At 35.1% G+C, this 27,682-nt stretch overlaps 2 protein-coding genes and 1 pseudogene across 2 annotated transcripts; all 3 read left to right on the top strand.

Annotated features, from left to right (window-relative positions):
* LOC143603981 (receptor protein kinase-like protein ZAR1 pseudogene) overlaps positions 1–27,676 on the top strand; it is a 38,236-nt pseudogene extending 10,560 nt beyond the window's left edge.
* Positions 5,572–8,812, top strand: LOC143603979 (uncharacterized). The gene is made up of 6 exons (XM_077080599.1): positions 5,572–5,751; positions 6,667–6,875; positions 6,957–7,188; positions 7,264–7,349; positions 7,437–7,528; positions 8,436–8,812. The coding sequence occupies exons 1-6, from the start codon at positions 5,572–5,574 to the stop codon at positions 8,642–8,644; spliced, it is 1,008 nt and encodes a 335-aa protein (XP_076936714.1). The 3' UTR covers positions 8,645–8,812.
* LOC143603980 (uncharacterized) lies at positions 19,781–22,367 on the top strand. The gene is made up of 3 exons (XM_077080600.1): positions 19,781–19,896; positions 19,972–20,177; positions 22,012–22,367. Exons 1-3 carry the CDS (start codon positions 19,804–19,806, stop codon positions 22,304–22,306), a joined length of 594 nt encoding a protein of 197 aa, XP_076936715.1. The 5' UTR covers positions 19,781–19,803; the 3' UTR covers positions 22,307–22,367.
* Positions 27,677–27,682: the final 6 nt, after the last annotated feature.

Genomic DNA, 27,682 nt, shown 5'->3' with positions numbered 1-27,682 from the left:
AAATAGCCATTTTTTCCTCAAAATCTTTTATAATTTGGACTATCAAGACGCATTGGGAATAGATAAAATAAAGACGAGATTTTGAAAGAAAATTAGGTAAAAGACGAGATTTGGGGAAATAATGTCGGTAAAGTCCAAATTATTTGTAATCTTGGAGCAAAAGTTCAAATTTTTCAAAAACTTTTTTACTCAAAAAAATCGTCTTGAGAGACTGTATTATTATGTTTCCTACCTTTCACGTCCATATTTTTAAATTCTTTGAAAAATATATTTTTTACAATTATACCCCTAAACCACCATCACCCACTTGAACCACCACCACCACCTTGAACCACCACCACTAACGCCACCACTACCGCACCCATCACCGCCGTCACCCCCACCCCATCACCACCACCATTTATTAAAAGCCACTACTACCGTACCCATCACCGCTGTCGCCCCCACCCCATCACCACCACTGGTTATTAAAAGTGGAATGAAGTTATCATATGCATACCTTACTTCACACCACCACTGCACCCATAGATGAAGTATAAGTGGAATTAAAAGTGCTTGGAAAAATCCATAGATGTGTGCATTGCAAGTGCTCTCCGGTAAAGATGATGGTGGCGAACGGTTATTCTTTTCCGGAGTGGGTGCAACGGTGGTGGTGATGGAGTGGGGGCGACGGCGGTGATGGGTGCGGTAGTGGTGGTGGTTCAAGTGGGTGATGGTGGTTTAGGGGTATAATTGTAAAAAATATATTTTTCTAAGAATTTAAAAATATGAACGTGAAAGATAGGAAACATAATAATATAATCTCGAGTAAAAAAGTTTTTGAAAATTTTGAATTTTTGCTCCAAGATTACAAATAATTTGGACTTTACCGACATTATTTCCCCAAATCTCATCTTTTACCTGACTTTCTTTCGAAATCTCGTCTTTATTTTTATCTTTTCCTAATGCGTCTTGACAGTCCAAATTATAAAAGATTTTGAGAAAAAAACGACTATTTTGGAACTTCTCTCTCTAAAAATGACTATTTTGGGAATTTTCCCTTATCTTTAGTATGTAATGGCCAAAAATTTACTATATTGCGCAAGGATATGGTGTTTTCCACTGCTGTTTTTGAAAAAAGTTCCAAGTGTAAAAACTATATTGCATGTGTAAACTCAACATCTAAGATGTTACCGGTTTTGGGGTGTTTCATCTTAAACCCATACTGTTTAAAATGGATTAATCTAGTAATGAGTAATCAGGTTCTAACTGTGATTTGGGTCATGTCAGGTTTCTGGTTACAGTTTAAAACCCCACCCCTACCACACTTGTCCACCAAAATTTGATGAAAAATGGATTTATCTAGAAAAACAACACTCGTCCAATTGTGCCATGATGCCTTGATGGTGAGTAGGATGATGCTTTTTGGATATGCCTTGGTACAATAATTTGGTTATTTGTCACAATCACGTATGAACAAAGGCCAAATGAATGAATACCAACCACACATCAAACCAATGGGTCGCAAATATGTGCCATCGTCCACTCTACTCACAACCAACCATAATTTGAAAATAAAAAATACCAATTTAGTTTTACCAACAAACAAACTTGTGTGGCATATGCTTGGTCATGAGTTTAGATAATTAGTTGTATATTAAAAATTGGCATCAATGTCAAAATCCATAATCCTAGTCTATTTATATCATATAATGTAGTAGTAATCTACTATATACGAGCTAATAAAGAAAACCCCTACATCCTAAGAATGTAGATAGCATTGATTTAACAACATAAAAATCATGTTGTTTATTATTCTTTATTTCTGCGTGAATAATCATTTGTGCGTGTTGTTTCCGATGCGCTGCTTTGTTTCTAACATGAATTCAATCCATATTTCGATTAAGAGAAAATTTTAAGGCTTTCTATGTATGTTGTTCTACCGTTAAAAATAAACAAGCATGTGTTATGTGTCATGTGATTTTGACATATAACCATTTCAATGCATCTGCTAGCCGTGACTATATGATACTACAAGTCTACACTCTACAACACTAATTTAATATAGCAATAAATGATTTTTAATTTTGCAATTCATAAATTTAATAAGATGTTTCCATGCATATGCTATATTTATAAATTAGCATTCTCTAGACGTAAAATAAATAACTATGTTTTTCACTTCGAGCCAAAAGCTAACTTGGTTTGTAAAATATATCCGAGCTGGTCATATTCAGCCCTATTCAAAATTTTGAGTCTAACTACCTGGCTCATTTTAGGCTTGTGAGCCACTCTAACTTAAAAAGTCTCGATATGGAAGACTATGAACACCTAATTTGACATTCGAAGTAGAACGGTGAGATCTTTGGCTCATGGTCCTTAGTTACCATACTTAAGCGTTATTGGTCAAATGGTCATGCACGAAGTTAGAGTGCTAGTAAGTTTTGAGCTAAGTAAGATTTAAACAAGAAACATTCAAGCAATCCTATAAATATTACATGTAAGATAAATAATAAAAACTTAAATATTATTTTGATTGTAAGTGTTTTATACTTTTATTACTCATGAAGAGAGAGATTTTGACACATAAATATAAATATTAATATTATATAAGTATATAGTGCAATAATGGGATAGTTCGTGGGTCATGCATGTCGGTAGGTGAAACTGAGAAACGTCGTGTGTGATCACGTACGTGCACGTGTCACTCAATTTAGTCACTCCAAATGGACCAATCAAACACAAAGCTACGTTTCTTTACATGTAGTGACCCATCTCCATGTGCACTCTAATTAACATACTGTGCAATTACCTATTTGTTTGGGCACGCTTTTGTTGACATTTGCCATGTTGCAAATGTTTTAATGTTTTAAGTACATATATGATCATATCGTATGACTCGAAAATGTTTAGTATTTATATTTTCAAATCGAAACCATTTGTTTTTTTCTTTTTGTTATATGATAATCGTATTGATTTGCTAGTCGAATTCATCAACCACACACGATCAATATAGATCAAGTTGTATTAGCGTTTGAGTCTAACATGTTTAATTTTTCTGTATGAATATGTGTAATGCGTGGTGGCTTTGTAAACAACATAGACAATTGATTTCTTTAGCTCAAATACAACTTATTCCGCCATTTTTCTTTATTTTTGTAATTTGTAACCTTTTTTGTTTTTTGCTTCGTTATATATAATTTCTAATTAAGAAACTTTACTTCTGCTTATCTAGATGGATATTAAAATAAATAAATGAAAATAAGGGGTGGGCCTGAACAAAATTGAAAATTCCGACTATTTTTTCATGGAACCATATAAAACAACAGATTGAGGGAAATGATCAATCGAACACAATATATGGAATTTGGATCTCAAAACTGGCTGGCATCAAATCGACAGTGCTAAGTTGTTTCAAAGCGACTAAAAAGGGGTCTAAAAAGGTTTTCCAACGAGGCAATGACAATCTCTTGTGGTACCTTTCACTAAAGAAGAAATAGATGAAGCTATATGGTGTTGTAGGAAGGAAATAAGTCCTTAGCTATTCTCCTGGCTTATAATAAGAAAGGTCAATCAAAACTCATAAATTACATTCGATCTTTTCAATCCCTCTAGTAGAGAACTCAAACCTTTGTCATAGAAACCTTGCTCTCACAAAGCAAGTCATTACTTAGTGTTTACATTTTACATACACTTTCTATTTTATTTAACCTACTTCTTGATCATTAGATTAATTAGACAGGAGAAGACTCCGTATACTCCTTTCTCTTTCTTCTTCTGCTTTTCGATCCATGGCGAAGGTTAACTAGGGCCGAGGTGGCCTCCCCCCCCTATTTTTTACGCAATAGTGTAAATTTATCCGTTTCGTCTGGAAAATTTTTTACGTAGTGTAAATTTAGCCATTTTTTGCCGAAATTTTTTATACGTGTGTAAAATTTAGCCTTTTTCTTTGTTATACGTAGTGTAAAATTTAGCCATTTTCGGCCGAAATTTGTTATACGTAGTGTAAATTAAACCGTTTTCAACCAAAAAGTTGAGCATTACCCCATTCGTTTGTGAAATTTTGTATACATTTTGAGTCCGGCCTCTCCGATGTCTTAGTCCAAGCTTCGCTACTGTTTTCAATCCCTTGCCACTTCCCTTCTTTGCTTTGCACAAGAGATCCCCGTGCTCTTCACACCCCTTAAGTCACGAAATAACATTGCTAACAAGCATAAAAAATCGCATCTTTACCGAATGAGTGTACTATCGAATAATTTTAACTTGAATACTCGATCACATCACCAACACGCTTATCATAAAAATGTTACATTAATTAATAATATAGTTATTGACCCCATATAACATGAATCACTTCTCCCAAGTATCATTTAATTTTTTTGTCAAATCACAAAAGACAAAGGACTCCCAACAAAACACTTTAAAATATAATATATAACTAGATTTTATCTTCCGTATTACGGAGTTTGTTTTATATTATTTGTTTTTAATATTTATATATGTATATTTGGATTTTAATTTTATTTATTATAAAAAAGTTAATAATTAATATACTTGAGGTTTGATAACAAAGTTGTTTTACAAATAAATGATATGTTATAATCCGGTTTAAAATCTATCTGGGTTTGGTAATACTCATTATCCGTTTATTTTCTTTATTATAAAAGTGTTTCTTAATTATCAATAATAATTTTTTTTAAAATAAAATAGGATATTAATTTTTAGTATATCCCTATTTTATAGGATTTTCATATCAAATATTTTATGAGATTACTTTTTAATATAATGAGATGTTATAACCCGTTTAAGAGCTATCTGGGTTTGGTGAGACCTTTACCCGTGAATTCGGGTCAAATGCGTGAGAAACCTTCATTTACAAATAAAGCAATCCGATGGCTTGAGAGAATGATTGTTTTACATTTTTCGTTTTTTAATATTTATTTTTTGGATTTTAATTTTCTTTATTGTAAGAAAGTTAATAATATACTTAGGGTTTGATGATGTAAGGGTTTCATAAATAAATGATGTGTTATAACCCTTTTAAAAGCTATCTGGATTTTGTGACCCATGACCCGCTTATGTTTTTTACTGTAAAATTGTTTGTTAATTACAAATAATATCTTTTTCTTTTTTAAATTGGATATTAAATTTTAGTATATCTTATTTTATATGATTTTCATATCAAATAATTGGTGAGATTAATTTTTAATTTAATGAGATGTTATAACTGTTTAAGAGCTATCTGGTTTGGGTAAGACCCATACCCATACCCATACCCATACCCATGAATTTGGGTTAAATCAATGAGAGGCCTCCATTTAAAAATCAAGCAATCTAGTGACTTTCATAAAAGAGGGGAGCGACCACATCGCGACACGGATGATTTAAGGTTTTCGTTTATATATATTATAGATAATATATACTATTATATTAATTAACTTCAGACGCTGGTTTTCATTCATCTCTTGGTTTCCATTCTCCATTTCCCCCAATTTATTTCTTTCAAAATCCAATCGTTCGATTGCAGTTAGGTTTTAATATTTGTGATTCGGTTTATTGAAGAAGAAGTTGTAAGTTAGGGTTTTACGGAGCATGTTAGGAGCTGGATTGCAGTTTGGACGGAGTCGTGACGGAGACGATGATAGGTTTTATAATCCGTCAAAATCCACAGTAACAACAAACCGTCAAATTCAAAGTGACGTCACTTCCAAACTGTGTAATTTAGAACGGTTTTTGGAATCAGTTGCTCCTTCTGTTCCTTCTCAGTACAAGGTTTATTATTATTATTATTATTATTATTATTATTATTATTATTATTATTATTCTTTTGAGGTAGATTTATTTGTTTGTGATTTTATATAGTTATAGTTTGCTTTTAATGTTTGTACATAACTTGTATGGCGATTATTATTATGACTTTTAAGCATTGCATGCTTGAATCTTGGTTTCAACTAGGGGTGTAAACCAGCTGAACCGAGTCTTGTTGCTCAAGCTCGAGCTCGGCTTGTTTCGAACTCCTTTTCTTAAGTTTGAGATTGGTCCGCGCATCAGTTTTTCAAGCGTGGGCGGGCTCCCTCAGGCTCTGATTGTTTCTTATTTTTTAGTTAACTTATATATGTTTTTATTTATTGTTTTTATATATTTTGAGAAAATTATAAATGAGCCTAAGCTCGACTTGAGTTGGTCGAGCACCTTAAACGAGCCAAAGCTCGGCTGTGCAGTGTGAAATTAATACATAGAAGTCGAAAAGAGGTAAACTTAAAAATACACAAGGTTCGACGAGCCTAAATGAGCTTCCCATACAAGTCTCAGGCTCGATGACTAAACTAGTTTTATTTTGAGGCTTGTGTTTCGTTTCGAGATTTTTATCGATCTGATCTTGAGTAGCTTGCGAGCACCTCGGCTCGTTTGCACCCCTAGTTTCAACAAGTGTGACTCATAAGTATTTAACAAGATACTAAAAAGTTACTTTTAAACACTAAAATATGAAAGTATAAGGTATTTTCATCTTCTACTGATTGTTCAGTTGATTGTAGTTTTATTTATTCAATTTTATAAAAACTCTTATAAGATGCAATCGACGGTCTAATTTGTTCAAATACTGGTCAACTGCAAAAGGTGTAGTATCAGACCGCATGACGTGATGCACAATTGCTGATTGTGTATTTGGTTGATTTTTCTGTCTAGAGACCTACGGGCGGGTGGAGGACTTGTGATGAATATTATCCATACTTCGTGCTTGGCGATTTATGGGAGTCTTTTAAGGAGTGGAGTGCTTACGGTGCCGGAGTTCCTTTATTATTAAATGATACCGATACTGTAGTTCAATATTATGTCCCTTATTTGTCTGGAATCCAATTATACATTGACCCTTTGAAGTCTTCATCAAAATCAAGGTATTAAAATGCACCTTTTTATTTTTATCATACTTTTGATTTTGTCTTTTGTTAGATATTAATTATTTGTTTATTTGATAGGCAGGACAGCGATGACAGTGATGCTGACTCGTTCATGGACTCAAGTAGTGATGTAAGCAGTGATTTTGATCAACTTTCTCAGCGGTTAGATCAATTGTCGTTAAATTACCAACACGCTCTTCAAGAAGGTTTCTCGAGCGACGAGGGTGAATCTACGAAATCTCAAAGTTGTCTCTCATTTGAGTATCTTGAGCGCAGTCAACCCTGGGGTCGGGAGCCTTTGACTGATAAGGTGGTGTTTCAAAATTTTAAGATGTTATGTCGTTTGTTTGGTTTTGAAGTAATTTTATTTTCTTTTGTGTTGTAGATACTTGATCTTGCCTGCTGCTACCCCGAATTGAAAAGTATGAGAAGTTGTGACTTGTTACCTTCTAGTTGGTTATCTGTTGCCTGGTACAACATTCTTGATGCTCGTTTATTTTTATGTTATATTTTATGGAAGTTTTTTTAACTCGGTGGATTTGTTTGGTGATTTAATAGGTATCCAATTTACCGGATTCCAATGGGACCAACACTGAAAGATCTTGATGCTTGTTTTCTAACCTTTCATTCTCTTCATACACCGATCACAGGTTTGTAATTTTCTATATAGTATGTGTTTGGATTTTGATTTCAAACTTGATTATTGCAGTTTCAAGTCATTGAATGGCAAGAATCAGTTTTTAATGTTAGGATATTAGTTGCAACACCCTCGTTTTTAACACCTTCTAAATCAGAGTTTTATAGTGACAGTTTCACTTCCTATTATAAAATATTCACAAAGTCATCTCGTTTGTTTGTAAAATTAATTTACATTATCCCAAACAAGACTCGTATAGTCGTATTCGATCTTTCTCTCATGTTTAGCTTTCGATCTTTCTCTCAGGTAGCTTTCTCTAATTGAGTGTAGATTAAATCACATTTATGTCACTTAACCCCATTAGTGACAACTGACAAAATGCACGCTAGAACCATACTCCCATATGGTTCAAAACTACCAAACTCCCATTTGATTCTACACTGAAACGATAAGTTTTAACCGCCCATTCACATATATGTCACTTACCTCATGTTTAAGCAAGTTACTTGAAATGATTTCAAACTATGTGTTCGGATAGTCCAAAGTCTCAGAAGTTTAGCTCTAGGTGAAGGAGCATTTAAACTGTAGGGATCCCTCACAAGTTAGGATTTTCTCAAAATTTGGCGCATAGTTGTTGTCCAGACACCTATACTGCCCGTATAGACACTCAAACTGGCCATATAACCGACTGACCTAGCCATACGCTTGTATTTACATACACAGGGGCGTATTGTTATCGTCTTAGCCACATGGGCCATATTGATATTATACGGGCCATATATCCCCAGCAGCTCGTTTAATCAAGCTGTTTTGTCTTATTATATTTGTTCAATGCCATTATAAGTTTCACACATCCAAACACCTTCATAATAACATCAAGAAAGAATGATTTAATCATGAATAATTGTTTGTTTTTGAAGGCAATCAATGTGAGCAAGCACCTGGTGAAATTGATGGCATCTTGAAAGTCTCTTTACCGGTGTTTGGTCTTGCTTCATACAAGCTAAAAGCACCAATGTGGGTCAACAATGAACACCTGTTGTTGACTGATCTTTTGCAGGCGGCTGACAGCTGGCTCGCAAATCTTCAGGTCAATCACCCAGATTTTCTTTTCTTTTCTCGTAGATGATGTATACAAATTGAAAAATAAAAAAGAGGTGTAGTGAATTGTAAAATTCCATGTATGTTTTTAAGAACTTGGTGTATAATAGTTATGAGTGCGAGTGATAGATAAGTAACAGCAGGCTGTATTTTTTTGGGTCCTGGTGATGTTTGTAGTGGTAATGGATTAGTGGCGCAGGTGTAGAGAGTGATGACGTAATTTTTTATATGTATGGATATCGAAACTTAACTTTTACTCCTGATTTGGTATATAACTCGTACTAGGTTCTTACACGCGCGTTGGGCTTATTGCTTGTTTTTTTGGTTGGTTAGCGTAGTTTATTTCTCAGAATATTTAATTCGATTTTCACCAACAAAGCCGAACAATAAGATTGTTTATATAGAAGTTGTTTTGGCAAGTGCAGTTATCACCGCCTGCACCATAGAAATTATAATAATGCGCACCATATCTGAGCATCTGTATATCGTCCATGGATAACAAGTCATCATTTTTCATCTTTTTCGTCTCTTAATAAGTGTTAAGAAATGTTTAGTAAAAATGAATGAAATACATACAACATTTTTCAACCTTCTATAATACGCCCTTCTTAAACTGTTAGACTCCAAGCTATTGGCTAGCAAAATTTACTTCAAAACTGTCAATTTCCAATTTTACCTTAAGATGAAATCTGACCCGAACTGATCTTTTAACTCGCACATTAATGAACCATGACCGTTGTATTATCAGCCGATATCCGACAATAAACAATCTTATAAACAATTCCATGACAATACTTAAAAGGCCCATCCATGATCAAATGTACAGATCCAAAGGAGTGTAAAAAACCCACATCTAACACAAAAAAGGTAAGAAGATGAGGGTATAAAAATATCATTAAACACTGGGTAAAAGCCAAATACACATTTAAAATAAGGCATGAAGACAATGAAGGGGTAGCTACAATTGAGTACTACAACCGACGAACAAAAAAAGTAACAAAACGAACATCTGGATTTGAGGATTTAGTGAGAGCAGTAGCTACACAAAGCCTAGAATACCGGAACCAACCCCATGTTGTACTAGAACCAATACCGAACCAAACATTTCGACATCGATATCAAAAAATTGCGATTTTTGGGTACCGGTGTTACCGTTCTCATCCTACGTTAGACTTCAAAGTTCAAAGTGATCAAAATGCGAGCCAAAAGGAATGTGGCATTCAAAAAAGTCACGGTAGCAAAACACCCTAGTAACAATTATTACATTGCTTAAAGAAAACTTGTACGACTTGCAGAAAAATAAGTAAATTTTATGAATAGTATACATACATATATATATATATATATATATATATATATATATGGGAGATTTCAAATGAGAACCCCTTTGAGTTTTAAGAACTCGAAAAAACTCAGTGTAACGGTTTTTTTTTTCGAATTTGTTTTACACATGCGTAATATATATAAGTTACATACACGTAAAAAAATTACATAATTTTTTACGCACCGAGTCGACTTTTTACACATGTGTAACAGACGTAAAAGTTAGTGTAACCACTTATATCTTTATTCTCTCTCTTACTTTGATTTTTTTGTCAGATTAAATCTTAACCACATATTCCATTTCATTTAATTAAATGTGTGGCCCAGGATTGAGTTCTTAAGTTCTTAAAACTCAACATGATTCTCAAAAAATCTCTTATATATATATATATATATAAGGGAAGTATAGAATGAAAACCCACTTGAGTTGTGAAAACTCATGAAAACCCTATGTAACATCTTTTTTTTTGTTTTTTTTTGTTACACACGTAATATATGTTGTAACATTTAATACAAAACATCGAAAACTAAAAAAAAAAATTGTTTTGCTATTTTTTAACATTTTTTTACTAATTTTTATATATGTTTTCAGGAGAGAGAAAAGTTATATTTATATTTACATTTTTTATTCACTTTAATTGTGAACCACAAAATTTAAACTTTAATTAAAAACATGTGGTTGAGAATGGATTTCTAGAGTTTTCACAACTCAAGTGAGTTTTTATTTTAACCTTACCGTTTATCCCGACCCGAACGTAATCGTACCTGAGTTGCGTAAACTCTAAAAACTCATTCTCAACCACATGTTTTTAATTAAAGTTTAAATCCGGTGGTCCACAATTAAAGTGAATAAAAAATGTAAACAAAAATACAATTTTTTCTCTCTCCTGAAAACATATATAAAAATTAGTAAAAAGTAGCAAAACATTTTTTTTAGTTTTTGATTTTTGTATTAAATGTTATATCATATATTACGCGTGTAACAAAAAAAAACAAAAAAAAATGATGCTACATAGGGTTTTCACAACTCAAATAGGTTTTCATTCTATACTTCCCCTATATATATATATATATATATGGATAACATGTTGGGATGAGAAATTTTTTAATACATGAAGTCATACCGATATAGCCTATTTGATACAAGTATCGGTACTAATTATTTAGATTTTTGGTATTCTGTTCAAACAGGTTCAAGTATTTCGGGTTTTTTTTACTCGTTTGGAGTATGTGGAGGCTTATTGGGATATATCCATATCTAATATCTAATAAAATGAATCCAACCGACTTTTGATAAGGTTTTTGGGAGAATTTGTGTATTTTGGTATTATGTTACTTGATTACGAATGAAACTGATATTATGGTTGCATTATGGTTTATTGGTTTTATTTAAATTTTTTGTTTAGGTATATGTTTTTGTTGTGGTATTAGTAATGTCAGTACCGTACCGGTACACATATCAATTTAGCCAATTCGGTACATGTTGTGTTCCTGTGCCCAGACCATTCAAACCATCTTGGAGTTGCTGAGGCAGGAAAAGTTGTATGCCAAATTATCAAAGTGTGAATTTTGGCTACAAGAGGTACAATTTCTAGGGCACGTTGTTAACCGATATGGTATCCATGTAGACCCGAGTAAGATTGAAGCCATCAAAAATTGGCAAGCCCCAAAGTCACCGAAAGAAATCCGTCAATTTTTGGGTTTAGCTGGGTATTATCGGCGCTTTATTGCTAACTTTTCGAGCATAGCCCAACCTTTAACCCTTTTGACTCAAAAAGATCGTGCTTATGTTTGGGGAGAAGATCAAGAAACTGCCTTTCAATTGTTGAAACAGAAACTATGTCAAGCCCCAATACTGAGTCTTTCAGAAGGAACTGATGATCTGGTGGTTTATTGTGACGCTTCCCGGAAAGGTTTAGGGTGCGTACTTATGCAAAGAAACAAAGTCATAGCATACACTTCTCGACAATTAAAGGTGCACGAGAAGAATTATACTACCCATGATTTGGAACTGGGCGCAGTTATTTTCGCACTTAAGATCTGGATGCACTATTTGTATGGCACCAAATGTACAGTATACACCGACCACAAGAGCCTACAGCATATTTTCGACCAGAAAGAATTAAACATGAGGCAGAGGAGATGGGTAGAGCTATTGAACGATTATGACTGTGAGATTCGATATCATGCGGGCAAGGCTAATATAGTAGCAGATGCTTTGAGCAGAAAAGACAGGATCAAACCACTACGGGTCCGAGCACTTGGAATGATCGTCCAAACAAGTCTCACCGAACAAATTCGTATTGCTCAAAACGAACCTCTGAAAGGAAATCACTTGGAAGATGAAAACTTGCATGGGACCGAGCAAAACTTTGAAGAAAGAACTGACGAAATTTTATATTACAAAAACCGAGTTTGGATTCCCACTTTCAGCAATCTGTGTGACTTGATCATGGACGAAGCCCATAAGTCCAGATACTCCATTCACCCAGGAACAGATAAGATGTACAAGGACTTGAAGGAGTATTATTGGTGGCCCAGTATGAAGAAGGATATAGCCACATACATCAGTAAATGTTTAACTTGTGCGAGGGTTAAGGCTGAATATCAAAAACCTTCGGGAATGTTGCACCAACCGGATATACCACAATGGAAATGGGAACAAATTACCATGGATTTTATAACACGCCTCCCTAAAACTTCCCGAGGAAATGATGCAATATGGGTGATAGTTGACCGACTAACCAAATCCGTACACTCCCTTCCAATCCGAACTACTTACACAACCGAAAAACTTGCTCGCATTTACATAAATGAAATCATGTCCCGACACGGTGTACCCGTTTCAATTATTTCTAATCGTGATAGGCATTTCACCTCTCGTTTCTGGCAAGCCGTACAAGAAGCTTTGAGAACCCGAATTGACCTAAGTACCGCCTACCATCCCCAAACCGACGGTCAATCTGAGCGAACCATTCAAACCTTAGAAGATTTGCTTCGCGCTTGTGTGCTAGACTTCGGTGGGAATTGGATCAACATCTTCTACTGGTTGAATTTTCGTACAACAATAGCTATCACAGTAGCATTCAAGCAGCACCATATGAAGCGTTGTACGGGCGGAAATGTAGATCACCTTTGTGCTGGACTGAAGTCGGAGACACTCAAATTACTCGATCTGACTTGATTCAAGAAACCACCGATAAAATCCGTAAAATTTCTAATAAATTGAAAACCGCCCGAGATCGACAGAAAAGCTACGCTGATGTTCGTAGAAAGCCGTTATCTTTGAAATAGGCGACAGTTTTTATGAAAGTATCCCCGTGGAAAGGCGTTATTCGATTCGGAAAAACCGGTAAACTAGCTCCACGATATATTGGACCGTATGAAGTAATTTATAAGATAGGTCCTGTAGCCTACCGACTGAAATTACCTTTGGAGTTAAGTTCTATTCACGATGTCTTTCATGTTTCGAACCTGAAAAAGTGTCTGACCGACGAAACCGAAATTGTGCCATTAAAAGACTTAAACATAAACGAAAAACTGAATTTCGTTGAAGAACCGGTGGAAATATTAGAGGGAAAAATAAAACAATTAAGACACAACAAAATTTCTCTGGTAAAAGTTCGGTGGAATTCAGAACGGGGACCCGAATTCACGTGGGAGAGGAAATCCGAATTCAAAAAGAAATACCCACGCCTGTTTCCAAACAAAGACAAAGTTGAATAATCAAATTTCGGGGAAGAAATTTTCTAACGGGGGGAGAATGTGACATTTGAGCCAAAACAAGGTACACCTCAGTACGTATTTACCGATTAAGCAAATAAATGCCTTTTGCGTAACAAACGAACGATTAACCGAACGGGTCGGGTTATGACCCAGAAATCCCGGGGGGCCATCTATAAGTGATATACGTTTAATACAAGCTAAAATATTAGTAATATGGCCTTAGTTTGATAGCAAACAAGTTAAACGAAAACATGCTCGTTTAACTACCCGCTATAGATTTAAACGCGAAAGATAGTTACAAACCAAGCATTGTATCATCCATTAAGCCGAAAAAGACTTACCAAACACTTATTTGAAATGTTTTAATGGATATGTGAAAATATTTTTGATTTTTACAAACATATAGTATGTTTTTATAATTTTACACAAAACTAGCCGAAAAACACTCGTTTTCGCACTGTTTAACGCACCCGATAAGTTTTTCGTGCCAAAAACCGAACCCGAAGTAAATTTGGACTGGGCTTTTCGTTTTTGGGCCTTTAGAATCAGCCCAAAGGGTGCCCATAAGCAATCCCGATCGGCCAGCCCACCCCGCCCCAAGGTTTTTCTTTATTTTATAATAACTTGGTTAGATATTTTTACACATATTTTCACATACAAACTTCTGGAATTCTTCTTCTCCAGCCCCAGCAAGAAAACTAGGTAAAAACCTTATGATTAATCGATTTTTGATTCGTTTAAACTCGTTTAATACCATAAAAACATGTCTTAATTGCTAAAAATCATTCCTAACCATGTAAAAATCCTAAAAATGGTCCATAAACATGTTTTGATCATAAACATGGTAAGGAACCTGTTTTGATAGTTTTTTTGGCCATAAACACGGATTAAAGGGTTGAAACGACGTTTTTACTGTTCAAAAGTTCGTTTTTGTGCACTAGCCGAAACCCTAAGTTAAAGGGCTGTTCTACTGATGAAACCTGCTTGGTTGGTGATATAGGACTTGTATCTAGCCTACATAGGAGCACAAGAACTTGAAAAGTTGATTAGAAAGGCGGAAACGAACCAAAACCGCTAAGGTAATGCCGAAACACTCGCTTACGGGCTGTTTAGGTTAAGGTTGTGATGTGCATATTATTAGGCCTTGAAATTTTTCAGGGACCATGTCATTGAGTCCCTGTTCAAATTTGGTAATTTTTCGACCATCCGAGAATATTTGGCGAATTTATTACCGAATTGGGACGTTTATTTGGGAAAAATAGCTAAAATACTTCAAAAATTATGAAATTTTTCTGGGAACTCAGATTTGATGTATTTTGATCACATATGAATTTTGGGATTATTTTGGGAAGTCTAAAGGTGTTTTGTGTATATGCGTTCGTGTGAATTTTATAGCCGAATTTGGGCCAAAAAGAATATCGCACGAGCTTTATACATTCTGGAATTGATACAGGTTATTTTGGGACATGATTTGAGTATTCAGGAATTTTTGTGGAATTTTTGGAAATTGTTTGGAGTAAACAGACGATTTTCAGGCGAAATACAGCTGATAAAATGAATTTTTATAAATTAATAAACCAGTAAATAATTCCAGAAAAATTTTTATAAAAATCTACATATTTTAATTGATAAGTGGCTAAATTTTCATAATTTAATGATTAACGGTTAATTAATTATGCTAATTTAAAGATTAAACAAATTCAGTTTTTATAAAAACCGGCAAGTTCGCGATTAACGAACCTGCAGGAATATCAAGACATCAAGAGTGATCAAAAATCATATTTTTGGACTAATTAAGTAAAAACAAACTTTTCTATGAGAAACCTGGACAATCCGGGTGGATTGTGCGCGTTTTTTCTTAAATCAAACTGAATAAATGGAAACGGGCCCCGTGGCTAATCCGGGACCCCAGTATGTGATCATTCTTTATAACCTAATCATTTTATTAACCAATACATTTACCCAAACTTATTTTCCTATAACTGTTTTCTGAACGCGTAAACGAACAACTTGGCCCAGTTGGGAAAACGGGAATCTGAGCCAAGTTCAGTTCTAAGTATTAGACATTGAACAACATCACAACCTAAGCCTATTGCCACTTTCTGGGCGTTCCAGCTATATCCAGATTAGTTATACAGCCCAGTTTAGTATTGAGATTATAATAATATTAAAATATTAATATTATTATAATATTGATTATAGGAACTACTGATAGCGGACCAAACAAACCAAGAGCTGATACAGTACTGATTATCTACTAAACCGTGAGTTTCATGACCCCACTCTTTAAACAGTTTTACGAACTTTTGGGGTGAAAAACATGTTTGACTACATATACATACCTGAAACATGTATTGATGTGAATTATCTAAGTGCTAACACACGAAAGTCCCCACGATCACAGTGATTAACTTCGAGCCGGTGGCTTGTGAATAGTACTATTGGTTTGACAAACCCAAACGGAATCGACCTGGTTGCCGTGTCACATAGCGCAGTTTGCAGATGACCATATTCATATATACAGGCTATATAGTGTTAGACATAGCTACTCGGGGCATGTTGTGGGCGAAAAGGGGCCACAGTGGTTGATTGAGCGTGGGAAATGGATGCACGCAGCACATACAGTCAAGGCTTCACTGTAGCTTAGCATAATTACATCATTTACATACATACATACTTATATCATGATTACAAGTGTTAACTTGTGAATATTCATAACTGTTTTCTTGAAACTCGTGAAACTCACCAACTCCAGTAGTTGACCCGTTTTAAACTGCTTTTCAGGGTTACCGAAGTTGGAAAATCCGTGATTGTGTGCTACCTGTTACTAAACGTGTTCGATGCGGTGTGAATAGAGGCAAGGTTACCAGCATGAGTAGAGTAGCTTATGAGTATAGTTTGTTGTAACACCTAGTTTGTAATTAAAGATAGATCAATGTAATATAATGTAAATTAGTTGTAATGTTTCTTTCTAAACAATGTTGTTGATACCAGAGGTGTCTGTTACATTTCCGTTTTACGCTTCCGCATTGTGCTAGTCGAGGTGTGACACCCCGCCTGTGCCTACAACCACATGATGTTCAAACAACAACCGCTCCTTCTCAATTTACTATTAATCTAATGAGAGGGCACACGTGCAACAAGATTATGAAATGGTCGTTTCAAGTAGCACTGTATAAGATTAGCCGCCATGCGCTAAGAATCACACACCATGTGTCGTGCTCTTAGTAGTTAGATAGGTCCGGGAACTCAATATGCTAAATTGAGTAATCCAGTACAAATTGAAGTGAGAAATGGCTATAAAGCTTGTTTCTTCATACCCCCTCCTGATAGAAACGGTAAAAGTCAACCCATAGTTTGGTAAAAGTCAACCCATAGTTCCATGTTTACCACCGAGTATTCTTTTTCGAAGCTAAAAATACAAACAATAAAATGCTTAGTGGTTTTCACAAAAATAAGCCATATCATCACGTTAATGCTACAGACTTTTTAGTACTTGACGAATGCGGTGACCTGAAGCTTAAACTTCGGGCCCATAATATCATCAAGCAATGAGCATGCGGTCTCAATGTTCAAGTATGGATGATGATTTTCTGAAAATCCAGCCAAATACAAATACCAAAACATATAATAGTAAGACGGTAAATTAATACCTCAAAAGCATGAAGCTTTCCATTATGTGGTGACAGAAGAAGTAGTGATAAAATTCCTCTGAATTTTATTTTTCGGCCACCTTCTTCAAAGAACATGGACAACCTGATGTAGAAGTAATATTTTATTCCTGAATATGAAATTATAAATGGAGAATTTAAAAATACCTCCTACTGCAACATGGGCAATGTTTTTTTAGCGTATCTGCATTCAGTAATTTCATTCTTACACGCCACTCATCATATGTGAAATATCCTTGCTTTTGGATCATCATGATTCTAGAATTTTCAACCGGTAACATGTGAATTTGTATGAAAAATTCAACTTAAATAACTGATAACGTACAAGGCTAGCAATAACACTCTGGCACCAGTGTGCTCAAGATTAAGATCAGACAAAAGTTTTTCTGTGCCTAGTGGATTGTAGACATAAAAAAGATGTGGACTCATTTGTATATAATGCAAATATTTTGTTAAATCTTTCAACTTCTTTAGTTACTTTCAGTGTTGTAATATATATAGCATAAATTTATAAATTGCAATTTACACACTATGTTTGCAGATATCTTAGAGTTTGATAAATAAATTAATTAAGGTGATTGACACATGAGTCAATTAAACTGATTTGAGAAAATAGTAATTTACAAAATGATTTCAAATTAAGTTCTTGATTTTTATATCTTTATCATCATATGAGAATATAGTAATTTAACAAATTTTCAAGCTAACTTTTGTTAAAGTATATTCTTTGTAAAGTAGATAAAACTAGTGGGATTCTTTCCCTCTACGTAGTAGGAATTCTGTTATTTGTTTGGTTCGGTACTACTACCGGCACTTGCTATAGCAACTAAATGAAAAAATTCGGTTGTGATATAACAAAAGGATATTGACATGTATTTTACATCGATCAAAAACCATAAAAACGACTACCGGTACCAGTGCCAGTCATATCGATACATATTATTTTGAATATAACTCAATTATGAACAAATTTATTAAGGAATGTCGAGAACAAAAAACGTTTTATTTTGAATACAACTTCGTTGTCAACAGAATTTATAGCAGATTGTCGAGAAAAAAAATAAATGCAACTACGTACTCAGTTAAAATTATGGAACGCATTGTATCAAAGAGAAATCAAATTGAATTAAAACTAGATGCTTTTTTTTCGAATTGTGAACTTTTATAAACAAAGCTGAAGCCACAAACCAACCTCCACAACACGGAGGAAGGAACAAAAAAACCTCACACCACTACTACATCAAAGATAATTTACACCAATTAGACCAAGTTATCGACTTGCAACTAGATCTATGTTTGAACCAAAGAAAACTATAGGATCTAATGTCACAAATTATATCTTGGATCTTCACTTCTTTACCTTCAAAAAGTTTCTCGTTTCGAGTCTCCACATATACCAACAAGCGATATAATAATTCGATGAAAAACCTCCTCCCTCATACCTAGACCCGTTTACACCCCTTCAAAACATATTTGAGGTTGTTGTCTCTGCTAGAAATAATAAGGTTTTTGACCGATTGCACTGAGAAAGAACCCGAAGGATCTCCCAGCCACGACCACGAGTTGGCTCCGACTTTCAGATGTTAAAAAGGCTAGAAACAATTCCTATTCTTGAAGTTCGTTCAAAGTGGATGGAGATCTTTTCCAGCTCCAATTTCATTCAAGTCGTCGCCAATCAAAAGAATCTCCCCTTGATTTTACATCTTTTGTTCTTCTCTAGTTGAAAACTAGATGCTATAAATACATGTATTAATAATTATAATACAACTACTATACAAGGCGTGAAATTGAATAATAATAATAATAATAATTGTTTTGGTTAAAATTATAAAAGCCATCTTATGAAGTTTGATGATGGGAAAAAGGAGGGGGGGGGGGGGGGGGGGGGGTTACCCTCATATAACCCAATCATGCTTCACTCTTTTTTTTAAATTTATTTAAAGTCTATCTAAGCCGCTATGCACGAGTTAACGAGTGCATTAGTTATAGCTTTACTGCTAGTATGATAATGACGTGATGTGACGTTTTAATCAACTTAACCGCGATAGCCAGCCTAGAGGTGCACAATCCGGTTTAAAGCTCAAAACCGATTTGGGTTGAAACCAGTTCAGTTTGGTCAACAAAAGTTAAAACCGGTTTATGATTGGTTTCGGTTCAGGTTGAAACCGGTTTCTTGATCAGGTTACAATCAGTTCCGGTTTGTTTAACCAGTTTGGAACCGATTTTGGTGGAGAAAATTACAAACCATTTCTGAACCTATAGTTTCAATCGGTTCCAAACCAATTTTCTACATAATCGGTTTGAAGCCGATTCAGTTTTCGAATTAGTTAAGAGAACCGATTTATTTGTCAATCTCTATAATTGCCACTAAATAAAACCGGACAAGTGCCACCAAATAATTGCTTTACAGACACATGCCTTAAAGCCCGTCTTCTTTTCACTGCACCAGCAGCAGCTCAGCTCATTAATGGCGGTGTCAATCTCCGTTATCGTCGTCATCATATCTCTTCACGCCTTGGCCTTCGTTCTCGCCATCGGCGCCGAACGACGTCGTAGCACGGTACTCAATTATCTCCTTCGATCCATCAACATCCCTAGTTTCAACCCTAATTATTTGTTTATTATTAATAAATAGGCGAAAGTAGTACCGGATCATTATGACGATTCCGATTACTGCGTATACGATTCCGATGCGTCCACGGTGTACGGCTTGTCGGCGTTTGGACTGTTGCTGATTAGTCAGACGGTGGTTAACGGCGTTACCAAGTGTTTGTGTTTTGGTAAAGGTTTAGTGAGGGGTAGGTTGAGGAGTATGACGGTTTTCTTCTTCGTGTTGTCTTGGTGAGTTTTATTTTTAATAGTTAGAACATGTTTAAAATTCATATAAATGTTTAGATTACATAGAAACAGAAGGCAAGCGGGCAACAAGCTGCCCCGCTACCCTTTTTTGAATTGCAAAATCCAATCTTTTAAAAACTATATTTGCTGATCTTGGAGTCATAACATTACTATGCATGACCCGCTGAACACGGGTAAGTAACTCCACAGCTTCAGGCGCGAGGAAACCAAAAGTGTCAAAAGCAAAAGGTGTTAGTCATGCAGTTGGCCGAGCTTTGGCTCGTTACGCTCGTTTAAGGTTTTTCTCAAAAAATATATATAATAATAATATGTGTATTTTAGTTAATTAGTTAATAATAAACGAGTTGAGCCTGAGCTAGAAAAAGCAACTCACGAGCCGAGCTAGAGCTCGAGCCTTTGTTAGTCAAATTGAGCTGAGCTCAAACCTAGTCGAGCTTGGGCTTGACTCGTTTACACAACCAATGCCGGATTGGTTTAAAAGAAAATTTTAAAAAGTTTTTATTATTTGGGCCTATTTTTGACTGATTTGACCGCACCTACTAATGTCAATGATTAGCGTAAAAAAAATTAGTAATTTTCCAGCTAGCGACTAGTTGCGATTAATAAGGATTTTTCCAGCACGGATAGACTGATTTGGAAATGTTTTGCAACAATCATAAAGGATACTAGTGACAATATGATTGTTTTGCAACACTGATAACTGATTTGGAAATGGTGGCTTGATTATAATTTCATGAGTGATTGAAAGAAAGTTTGCATGTTTCACGTGATTGGGGATAGACTGTCAATCTTTGTCACTTTCTAAATGCTGGTCTGCACATGGAGCCTGCAACTATCATTTTTCAATTAGAACTTAAAGCATATATTGTTAGCTTGATAGATCATTATATGAAGCACGGCTTAGTTAAGAGTTAACACTTGATTTAGTTACTAACTTACTAGTTACTACTGCTCACCGGTAACTTCTAATTGCTCAATAGTAACTTGCTGCTGATGATTTATCTCCCTGATGAGTAGTAACTTTCTGTTGACCTCATTTGCCACTGCTCAGTAGTAAGATTGCATAGTTTCCTTTGTTAGGCAACACCACAGAGTTTTTAGTAGGGATCTTCAAAAATTGTTGAAACCAACCAAACTGCCAAATTGCCCAAACCTAGTAGCTACATCAGCCTTGTTAGGAGTAATACATTTCAGTTTAGGATTTGAAAAACCAGGTTTCACGATTCAGTTTACGGTTTGGAATCGGCCGGGAAAACCAAACCGGCCGAGATATTAATAAATAAATATATATTTATTTATATAATTTTAATTAAAAATAATGTTTTTCGCTTATATAAATCTAACAATAATAATACACGTGTAAGGTTTTTGTTTATAATACACATACATTGTTAGTTTAACCGATTTTGTACTCTTAAATTCTTCTTTCACTTATTTTGTAAACCCTTTGGTACTTAAAAGGTAAAGCGTTCTATTTTTTTTTAATCCTTTTACCATTTTACTGAACTTTTGAAGATTTAATGATACGAGTCTATGCTAAAATATTCCAGCCCACACGCCAAAATCGAACAATTTTGGCCCGTACAGCTATACTAATCTACATTATAAACAAAATATGTATTTTATTGGTAGTATCTTAAAGCTATTACCTATGATCTGTATCAATGTAGCATATTTCCTAACAAAATTCTAAAATAGCATGTGTATGGTTTGAGGGTATGAGTTGTATAATTAGAAATGAAATGATTGCAACTGAATAAAATTCAAAAAATATAAAACTGGTTTACCAATTGTTACTCTTTAAACATTTTAACAGGGTGAGCTTTCTTGGAGCAGAAGCATGTTTGCTTGCAGGATCTGCAAAAAACGCTTACCACACTAAATACCGTGGCATTTATGTTGGTAACGAGCTGTCGTGTGAAACCCTACGCAAAGGCGTGTTTGCTGGTGGTGCCGCCTTGACATTTATCTCAATGGTAGCATCGATCGTTTATTATGTGGTCCATTTGAAGGTGGATACTGGTGGATGGGAAAAGCATGAAAATGGAGTATCCATGACGTCTTTAGAGAATCCGGATCATGGTGGTGCAGGTCGGTTTGAAAGACTATAATTTCGATAATATTATCATATTGTAGAAAAGAAGTATAAAGATACAACTCCTTTTATATGTTTTATATATGTAAAGGTTTTCAGACCCTGCTTCTTAAGACACATTCAATGGGTTAAACATGAAACAGGTTGGGCTGGGCTGGGCTGGGCTGGGCTGGGCTGGGCTGGGCTGGGCTGGGCTGGAACACTAAACTAAATTAGGGGATTTGATAGACTGTTGAAATTTGAAACAGGCGTTACTGTTCAAACCGAAACATTTCGGCCTGTTTGTCTGGTATATAATTAAAGCTTCCGGTCCGGTCCGCTTTTATACGGTTAGTTTTCGGTACAAACCGTAAACCAAACCGTTCATTACGGTTTGAAAATTTTCAAACCAACCGACCGAAAGTTAAGAAAGAAAACCAACTGTGAAACCAACCGATGACCGGTTTAGATGGTTTCACGGTTTCGAACCAAACCATAAACACCCCTAAAAGCCATAATAAACAGCTATTTGCCAAAAACAAGTGTACATAATAGACTACATAGTCCTTACTTTGGTTTGGGCCCACACAGCTAAACGGTCTCTGTGCTTGGTTGGATTGTCCATTATCATCCCTCGTGTGGTTGCATATAAAAACAATCTCTGGACCCGCAGGCTTAAAAAGATCAAGACCGTTGGTTTTTATTACCAAATGTTGTTTCATGTTTGTTTGTTTTGTCGCTTGATTATTAAATATTATTATTTCAATGGAATATATAATTGGCTGGTCAATTATAAGGATGGTGGTGTTATCATGAAGCAGGTCAAACTGTGGGGGCCACTCAAATTATTAAATATTATTATTTCAATGGAATATATAATTGGCTACGTTGTATTGTAGTTGTAGTTGTGTTTTGTAGGTTGTGGATTGAAATAAGAATCGTCTATGTAATCATGTTATATTTAACATAATAATAATGCATTATATCTACAACGTAACAACTACTAATCATGTCGTTTGTAAATTATGTAAGCAATTAATAACAAAAGAGTAGAGTTCACTTAAACATTTAAGGTTATTAGGTCTCTTACACTTTAATTGATAACGTACAAATATTTGGATTAGTTTTATTAACTTTTCGGTCTTTAACTCTTAAGGATATTCACGTTTACTTTTAATTTGTATTCACTCGTTTATGTTCATCCATTTATTTTCGTTTGTGTACATTCATTTATATCATTAATGATCCAACATAAACGAACATGAATGTCTTCCTTTTCTTAACAAATGGGCGCATTGAAGTAAAACTCGTTCGTTTAATTGTCCATGTTAGGTTGTTTGTTCAGTTAAAGTTAAACGTACTCCTGAATTCGCACCTAGCATTTGGTAACATGGGCGAACCTATGTTCTGGGTTTGAGGGGCAGCCACCCGCCTTAAATTTTTGTTTTTATTGTTATTTGTATATTAAAATCTCAATCGCTCCTCTTAAAATTAATTAGTGCTAAGTCTTGATGTCACCCCAATAAAATTAATTTTTGGGGCCGTCATTACTTGTTGAGACCTCTTATAGCTGTCACATGATACACCTATTACTTTATACAAAATCATAATTATAATCTACATGAGTCTTAATTGAATGGCCGAGTGCTTCATACGTTTTTACTACTTTTACATATTTTGGAGACTAGTTATGGCTTCCAGGACGTGTTTTAGGCTAACTATTTGCTATAAAAAAATATTTCAAGGCCAACTAGTGCATTCCCACCAACTAAACCTCCCTATGCTCAGCATTCTCATTCCGTTTTCTATCCCTATATCCATATATATCATATAATTACTCTAAAAAACATTACATTTCTCTCTTTTGTTTAATTAAATAATACTTTTTATACCTTTTTCATTACAGTTTTCTCTCTCCACTCTATAATTTACAAAAAAATCACTATCTTTTCCCCAAATTTACAAAAAATCACTACCTTTTCTCTCTCCACCCTATAATTTACACCCACAACCACTCACAACCCCACCCTATAATTTACAAACCATCCTCGTATAATTTTAGGAGATGGGTTGGGAATGCTCTTAGAACTTTATAGCAACATTATCCATCATCATTATTAAAAAACTAAAAAATATCGGATAATGAAACCATGAAAATATTACAATCTCAAATATTTGTTCTGAAATCGTAACTTATGCAAGATTTATGTAACTATGTTCATGAACCTTAACTATCAATAATCTCAAACATATTATTTCTCATACGAAACACAACTATTATTTTGAGGTAATATATAGAGTTTTTATCTTTTTTGTATTAACATCGTTTGAAACCACCCTCAATACTCGAAGGAACCTTTCTGAGACGACATGTCAACCGGCAATACTGATTTTAATGTTCCAGACCTAATTCATCTAGTAAAACCATCAAAAAGGAAATCCAACAATGTGGAAAAACCTCGTTAAGTTAGGTTTCAAACTCTGTGCATTAACCATCTGAAATCTTAGGATTTTTATCAAATCCAACATTTCATCTCACTTTCTAAAATATTGATTAAATTTAAGAGACTTACTTCTTACTCCCATAGTCCCATGTGCAGTGGATGACTATCTATTAATTCTCTTCTACTGAATGTACACACACATATATATATAGAGGAGGTTTTAAATGAGAACCCATTTGAGTTTTAAGAACTCGAAAGAACTCAGTGTAATGATTTTTTTTTACATATGCGTAATATATGTAAGTTACATACACGTAAAAAAAATTACATAATTTTTTACGCGCCGAGTCGACTTATTACACATATGTAACGGACGTAAAAATTAGTGTAATCACTTACAACTTTATTTTCTCTCATACTTTGACTTCTTAATCAGATTTAATCTCAACCACACAATCCAATCTATTTAATAAAATGTGTGGCTAAGAATTGAGTTCTTAAGTTCTTAAAACTCAACATGGTTAATATTTTGAGAACCATGTTGAGTTTTAAGAACTTAAGAACTCAATTCTTAGCCACACATTTTATTAAATAGATTGGATTGTGTGGTTGAGATTAAATCTAAGAAGTCAAAGTAGGAGAGAGAATAAAGTTGTAAGTGATTACACTAATTTTTACATCCGTTACACATGTGTAATAAGTCGACTCGACGCGCAAAAAAATTATGTAATTTTTTTACGTGTATGTAACTTACATATATTACGCATATGTAAAAAAAATTCAAAAAAAAAATCGTTACACTGAGTTCTTTCGAGTTCTTAAAACTCAAAGGGGTTCTTATTTAAAATCTCTCATATATATATATATATACATATATAGTGATGAGGAATATTATAGATAAATCTTTTTAGCTATATAGAGAGGCATAAGAATCCGACAGGGTTTATTACCATAAGGCTGAGAGGTGTGGAGCGCGAGAGGGGGGCGCGTGAGCCCATCCGCTCGCGCCCCGGGGCGCGAGCACCACACCACCGAGGCGCGAGAGGGGCGCGAGCACGGCTTTCAAGGCAGGCGCAAGAGGCCTCGTGGCTGGGAATAGCGTGAAGAGAGATTGGGAATGTTAAATATAGCCGTTGGGAATGTTAAAAAAAATCCGCTCGCGCCCCCTGCTCGCGCCCCTCCACACCAGGCCCCGGGGCGCGAGCGGGGGCTCCAACACCCATCTTATCAAGTTTCTCTCTCTGCCACACGTCACAATATTATTGGCTGGAGCCCCCACTCGCGCCCCCTCTCGCGCCCCCCACACCCCTCAGCCTAATATAATCACATGATAAAAAGTTAATTATTTTATATTTATTTTCTTTGTAAATATACTTTAAAAAAAGGATGCCTACCAACTCTAAAAAGTAGGCCTATTATTAATAAACTATATTCCCAATGTCTTGTAGGCTGAAACCAACTTAGACTTTTACTTTTCCCAATGCTTTCCACACCTCCAACAAAGTCCATACTCACACACACTTTTTCACACACAACTCTCTCTCACTTCAAGACTCACAATTCCTACTAAACCTTTATTCATCAAAATTCACATTTTGAAGGATAAATTTGTAATCTTTACATGAAATGAAGCCAACATCTTTTGTTTTTCAAGTTTTCTTGATTTCTTGATTTTATGCAACTCTCACTTCAAGATTCTTCAATTCCTGCTAAACCCTGTTTCTCATTTCAAAGGTAAACCATTTACACATCAAGATTTTACATTTTGAGGGGTAAATTAGTTATCTTTACATGAAATGAAGCCACCATCTTTTGTTCTTCAAGATTTCTTGATTTTCTTGATTTTATGCAACTCTCTCACTTCAAGATTATTCAATTCCTGCTAAACGCCTAAACCATTTATTCATCAAGATTTTACATTTTGAGGGGTAAAGTTGTAATCTTTACATGAAATGAAGCCACCATCTTTTGTTCTTCCAATTTTCTTGATTTTATTCAATTCCCATTTCATACTTCATGTAAGTTGCTTAAATGATGAAGGGTACACTCTGTTGACTTTCAAACAGTCAATCACACAAGACCCAGATGGGTCTTTAACCAACTGGAACTACTCTGATGAAACCCCTTGTTCATGGAATGGCATTGCATGTAAAGATCAAAAAGTTGTTTCTGTTAGTATCCCACAAAAGAAGCTTCTAGGGTTTATATCACCTGTTCTTGGGTCTCTTACTGAACTCAGACATGTTAATTTAAGGAGTAATAGGTTCATGGGTGCCTTGCCTTTTGAGCTTTTTAATGCTCAAAAGCTTCAAAGGTTGGTGCTTTATGGCAATTCTTTATCTGGGTCAGTCCCAAATGACATTAACAGACTTATTTACCTCCAAACCCTGGATTTATCAAGCAATTTGTTTAATGGGTCACTACCCATTTCACTAATTCAGTGTAAAAGGTTAAGGAGTCTTGATTTGAGCCAAAACAATTTTACCGGGCCGGTACCGGATGGGTTCGGGTCCAGTTTGGGCTTTCTTGAAAAGCTTGACCTTTCTTTTAATATGTTCGCCGGTTCGATCCCGAAAGATTTGGGAAATTTGTCTAACTTGCAAGGGACTGTTGATTTGTCTCATAATATGTTTAGTGGTTCAATCCCACCTTCCCTTGGTAACCTTCCTGAAAAGGTTTACATTGATCTCACTTACAACAACTTAACCGGCCCGATTCCACAAAATGGGGCGTTGGTGAACCGTGGGCCGACTGCGTTCATTGGAAACACGGGGTTATGTGGGCCACCTTTGAAGAATCTTTGTAACCCGAATGATGCGAGCTCACCGTCTTCGTTTCCATTCTTGCCCACGAATAACCCGTCGGAGGTTCAAGAAACAGGCCGAAAAGGGTTGAGTAAAGGTGCTGTGGTTGCTATAATTGTTAGTGATGTAATTGGGATTTGTTTGATTGGTTTGATTCTTTCGTAT

The sequence above is a fragment of the Bidens hawaiensis genome, unplaced genomic scaffold (assembly GCF_021521415.1).
Source record: "Bidens hawaiensis isolate Kalapana, Puna unplaced genomic scaffold, B.hawaiensis_p1.1 tig00063525_1, whole genome shotgun sequence".
NCBI classification, from domain to species: domain Eukaryota; kingdom Viridiplantae; phylum Streptophyta; class Magnoliopsida; order Asterales; family Asteraceae; genus Bidens; species Bidens hawaiensis.
Note: the sequence above shows the minus strand (reverse complement) of the source record. Positions and strands in the feature narration are given on the sequence as shown.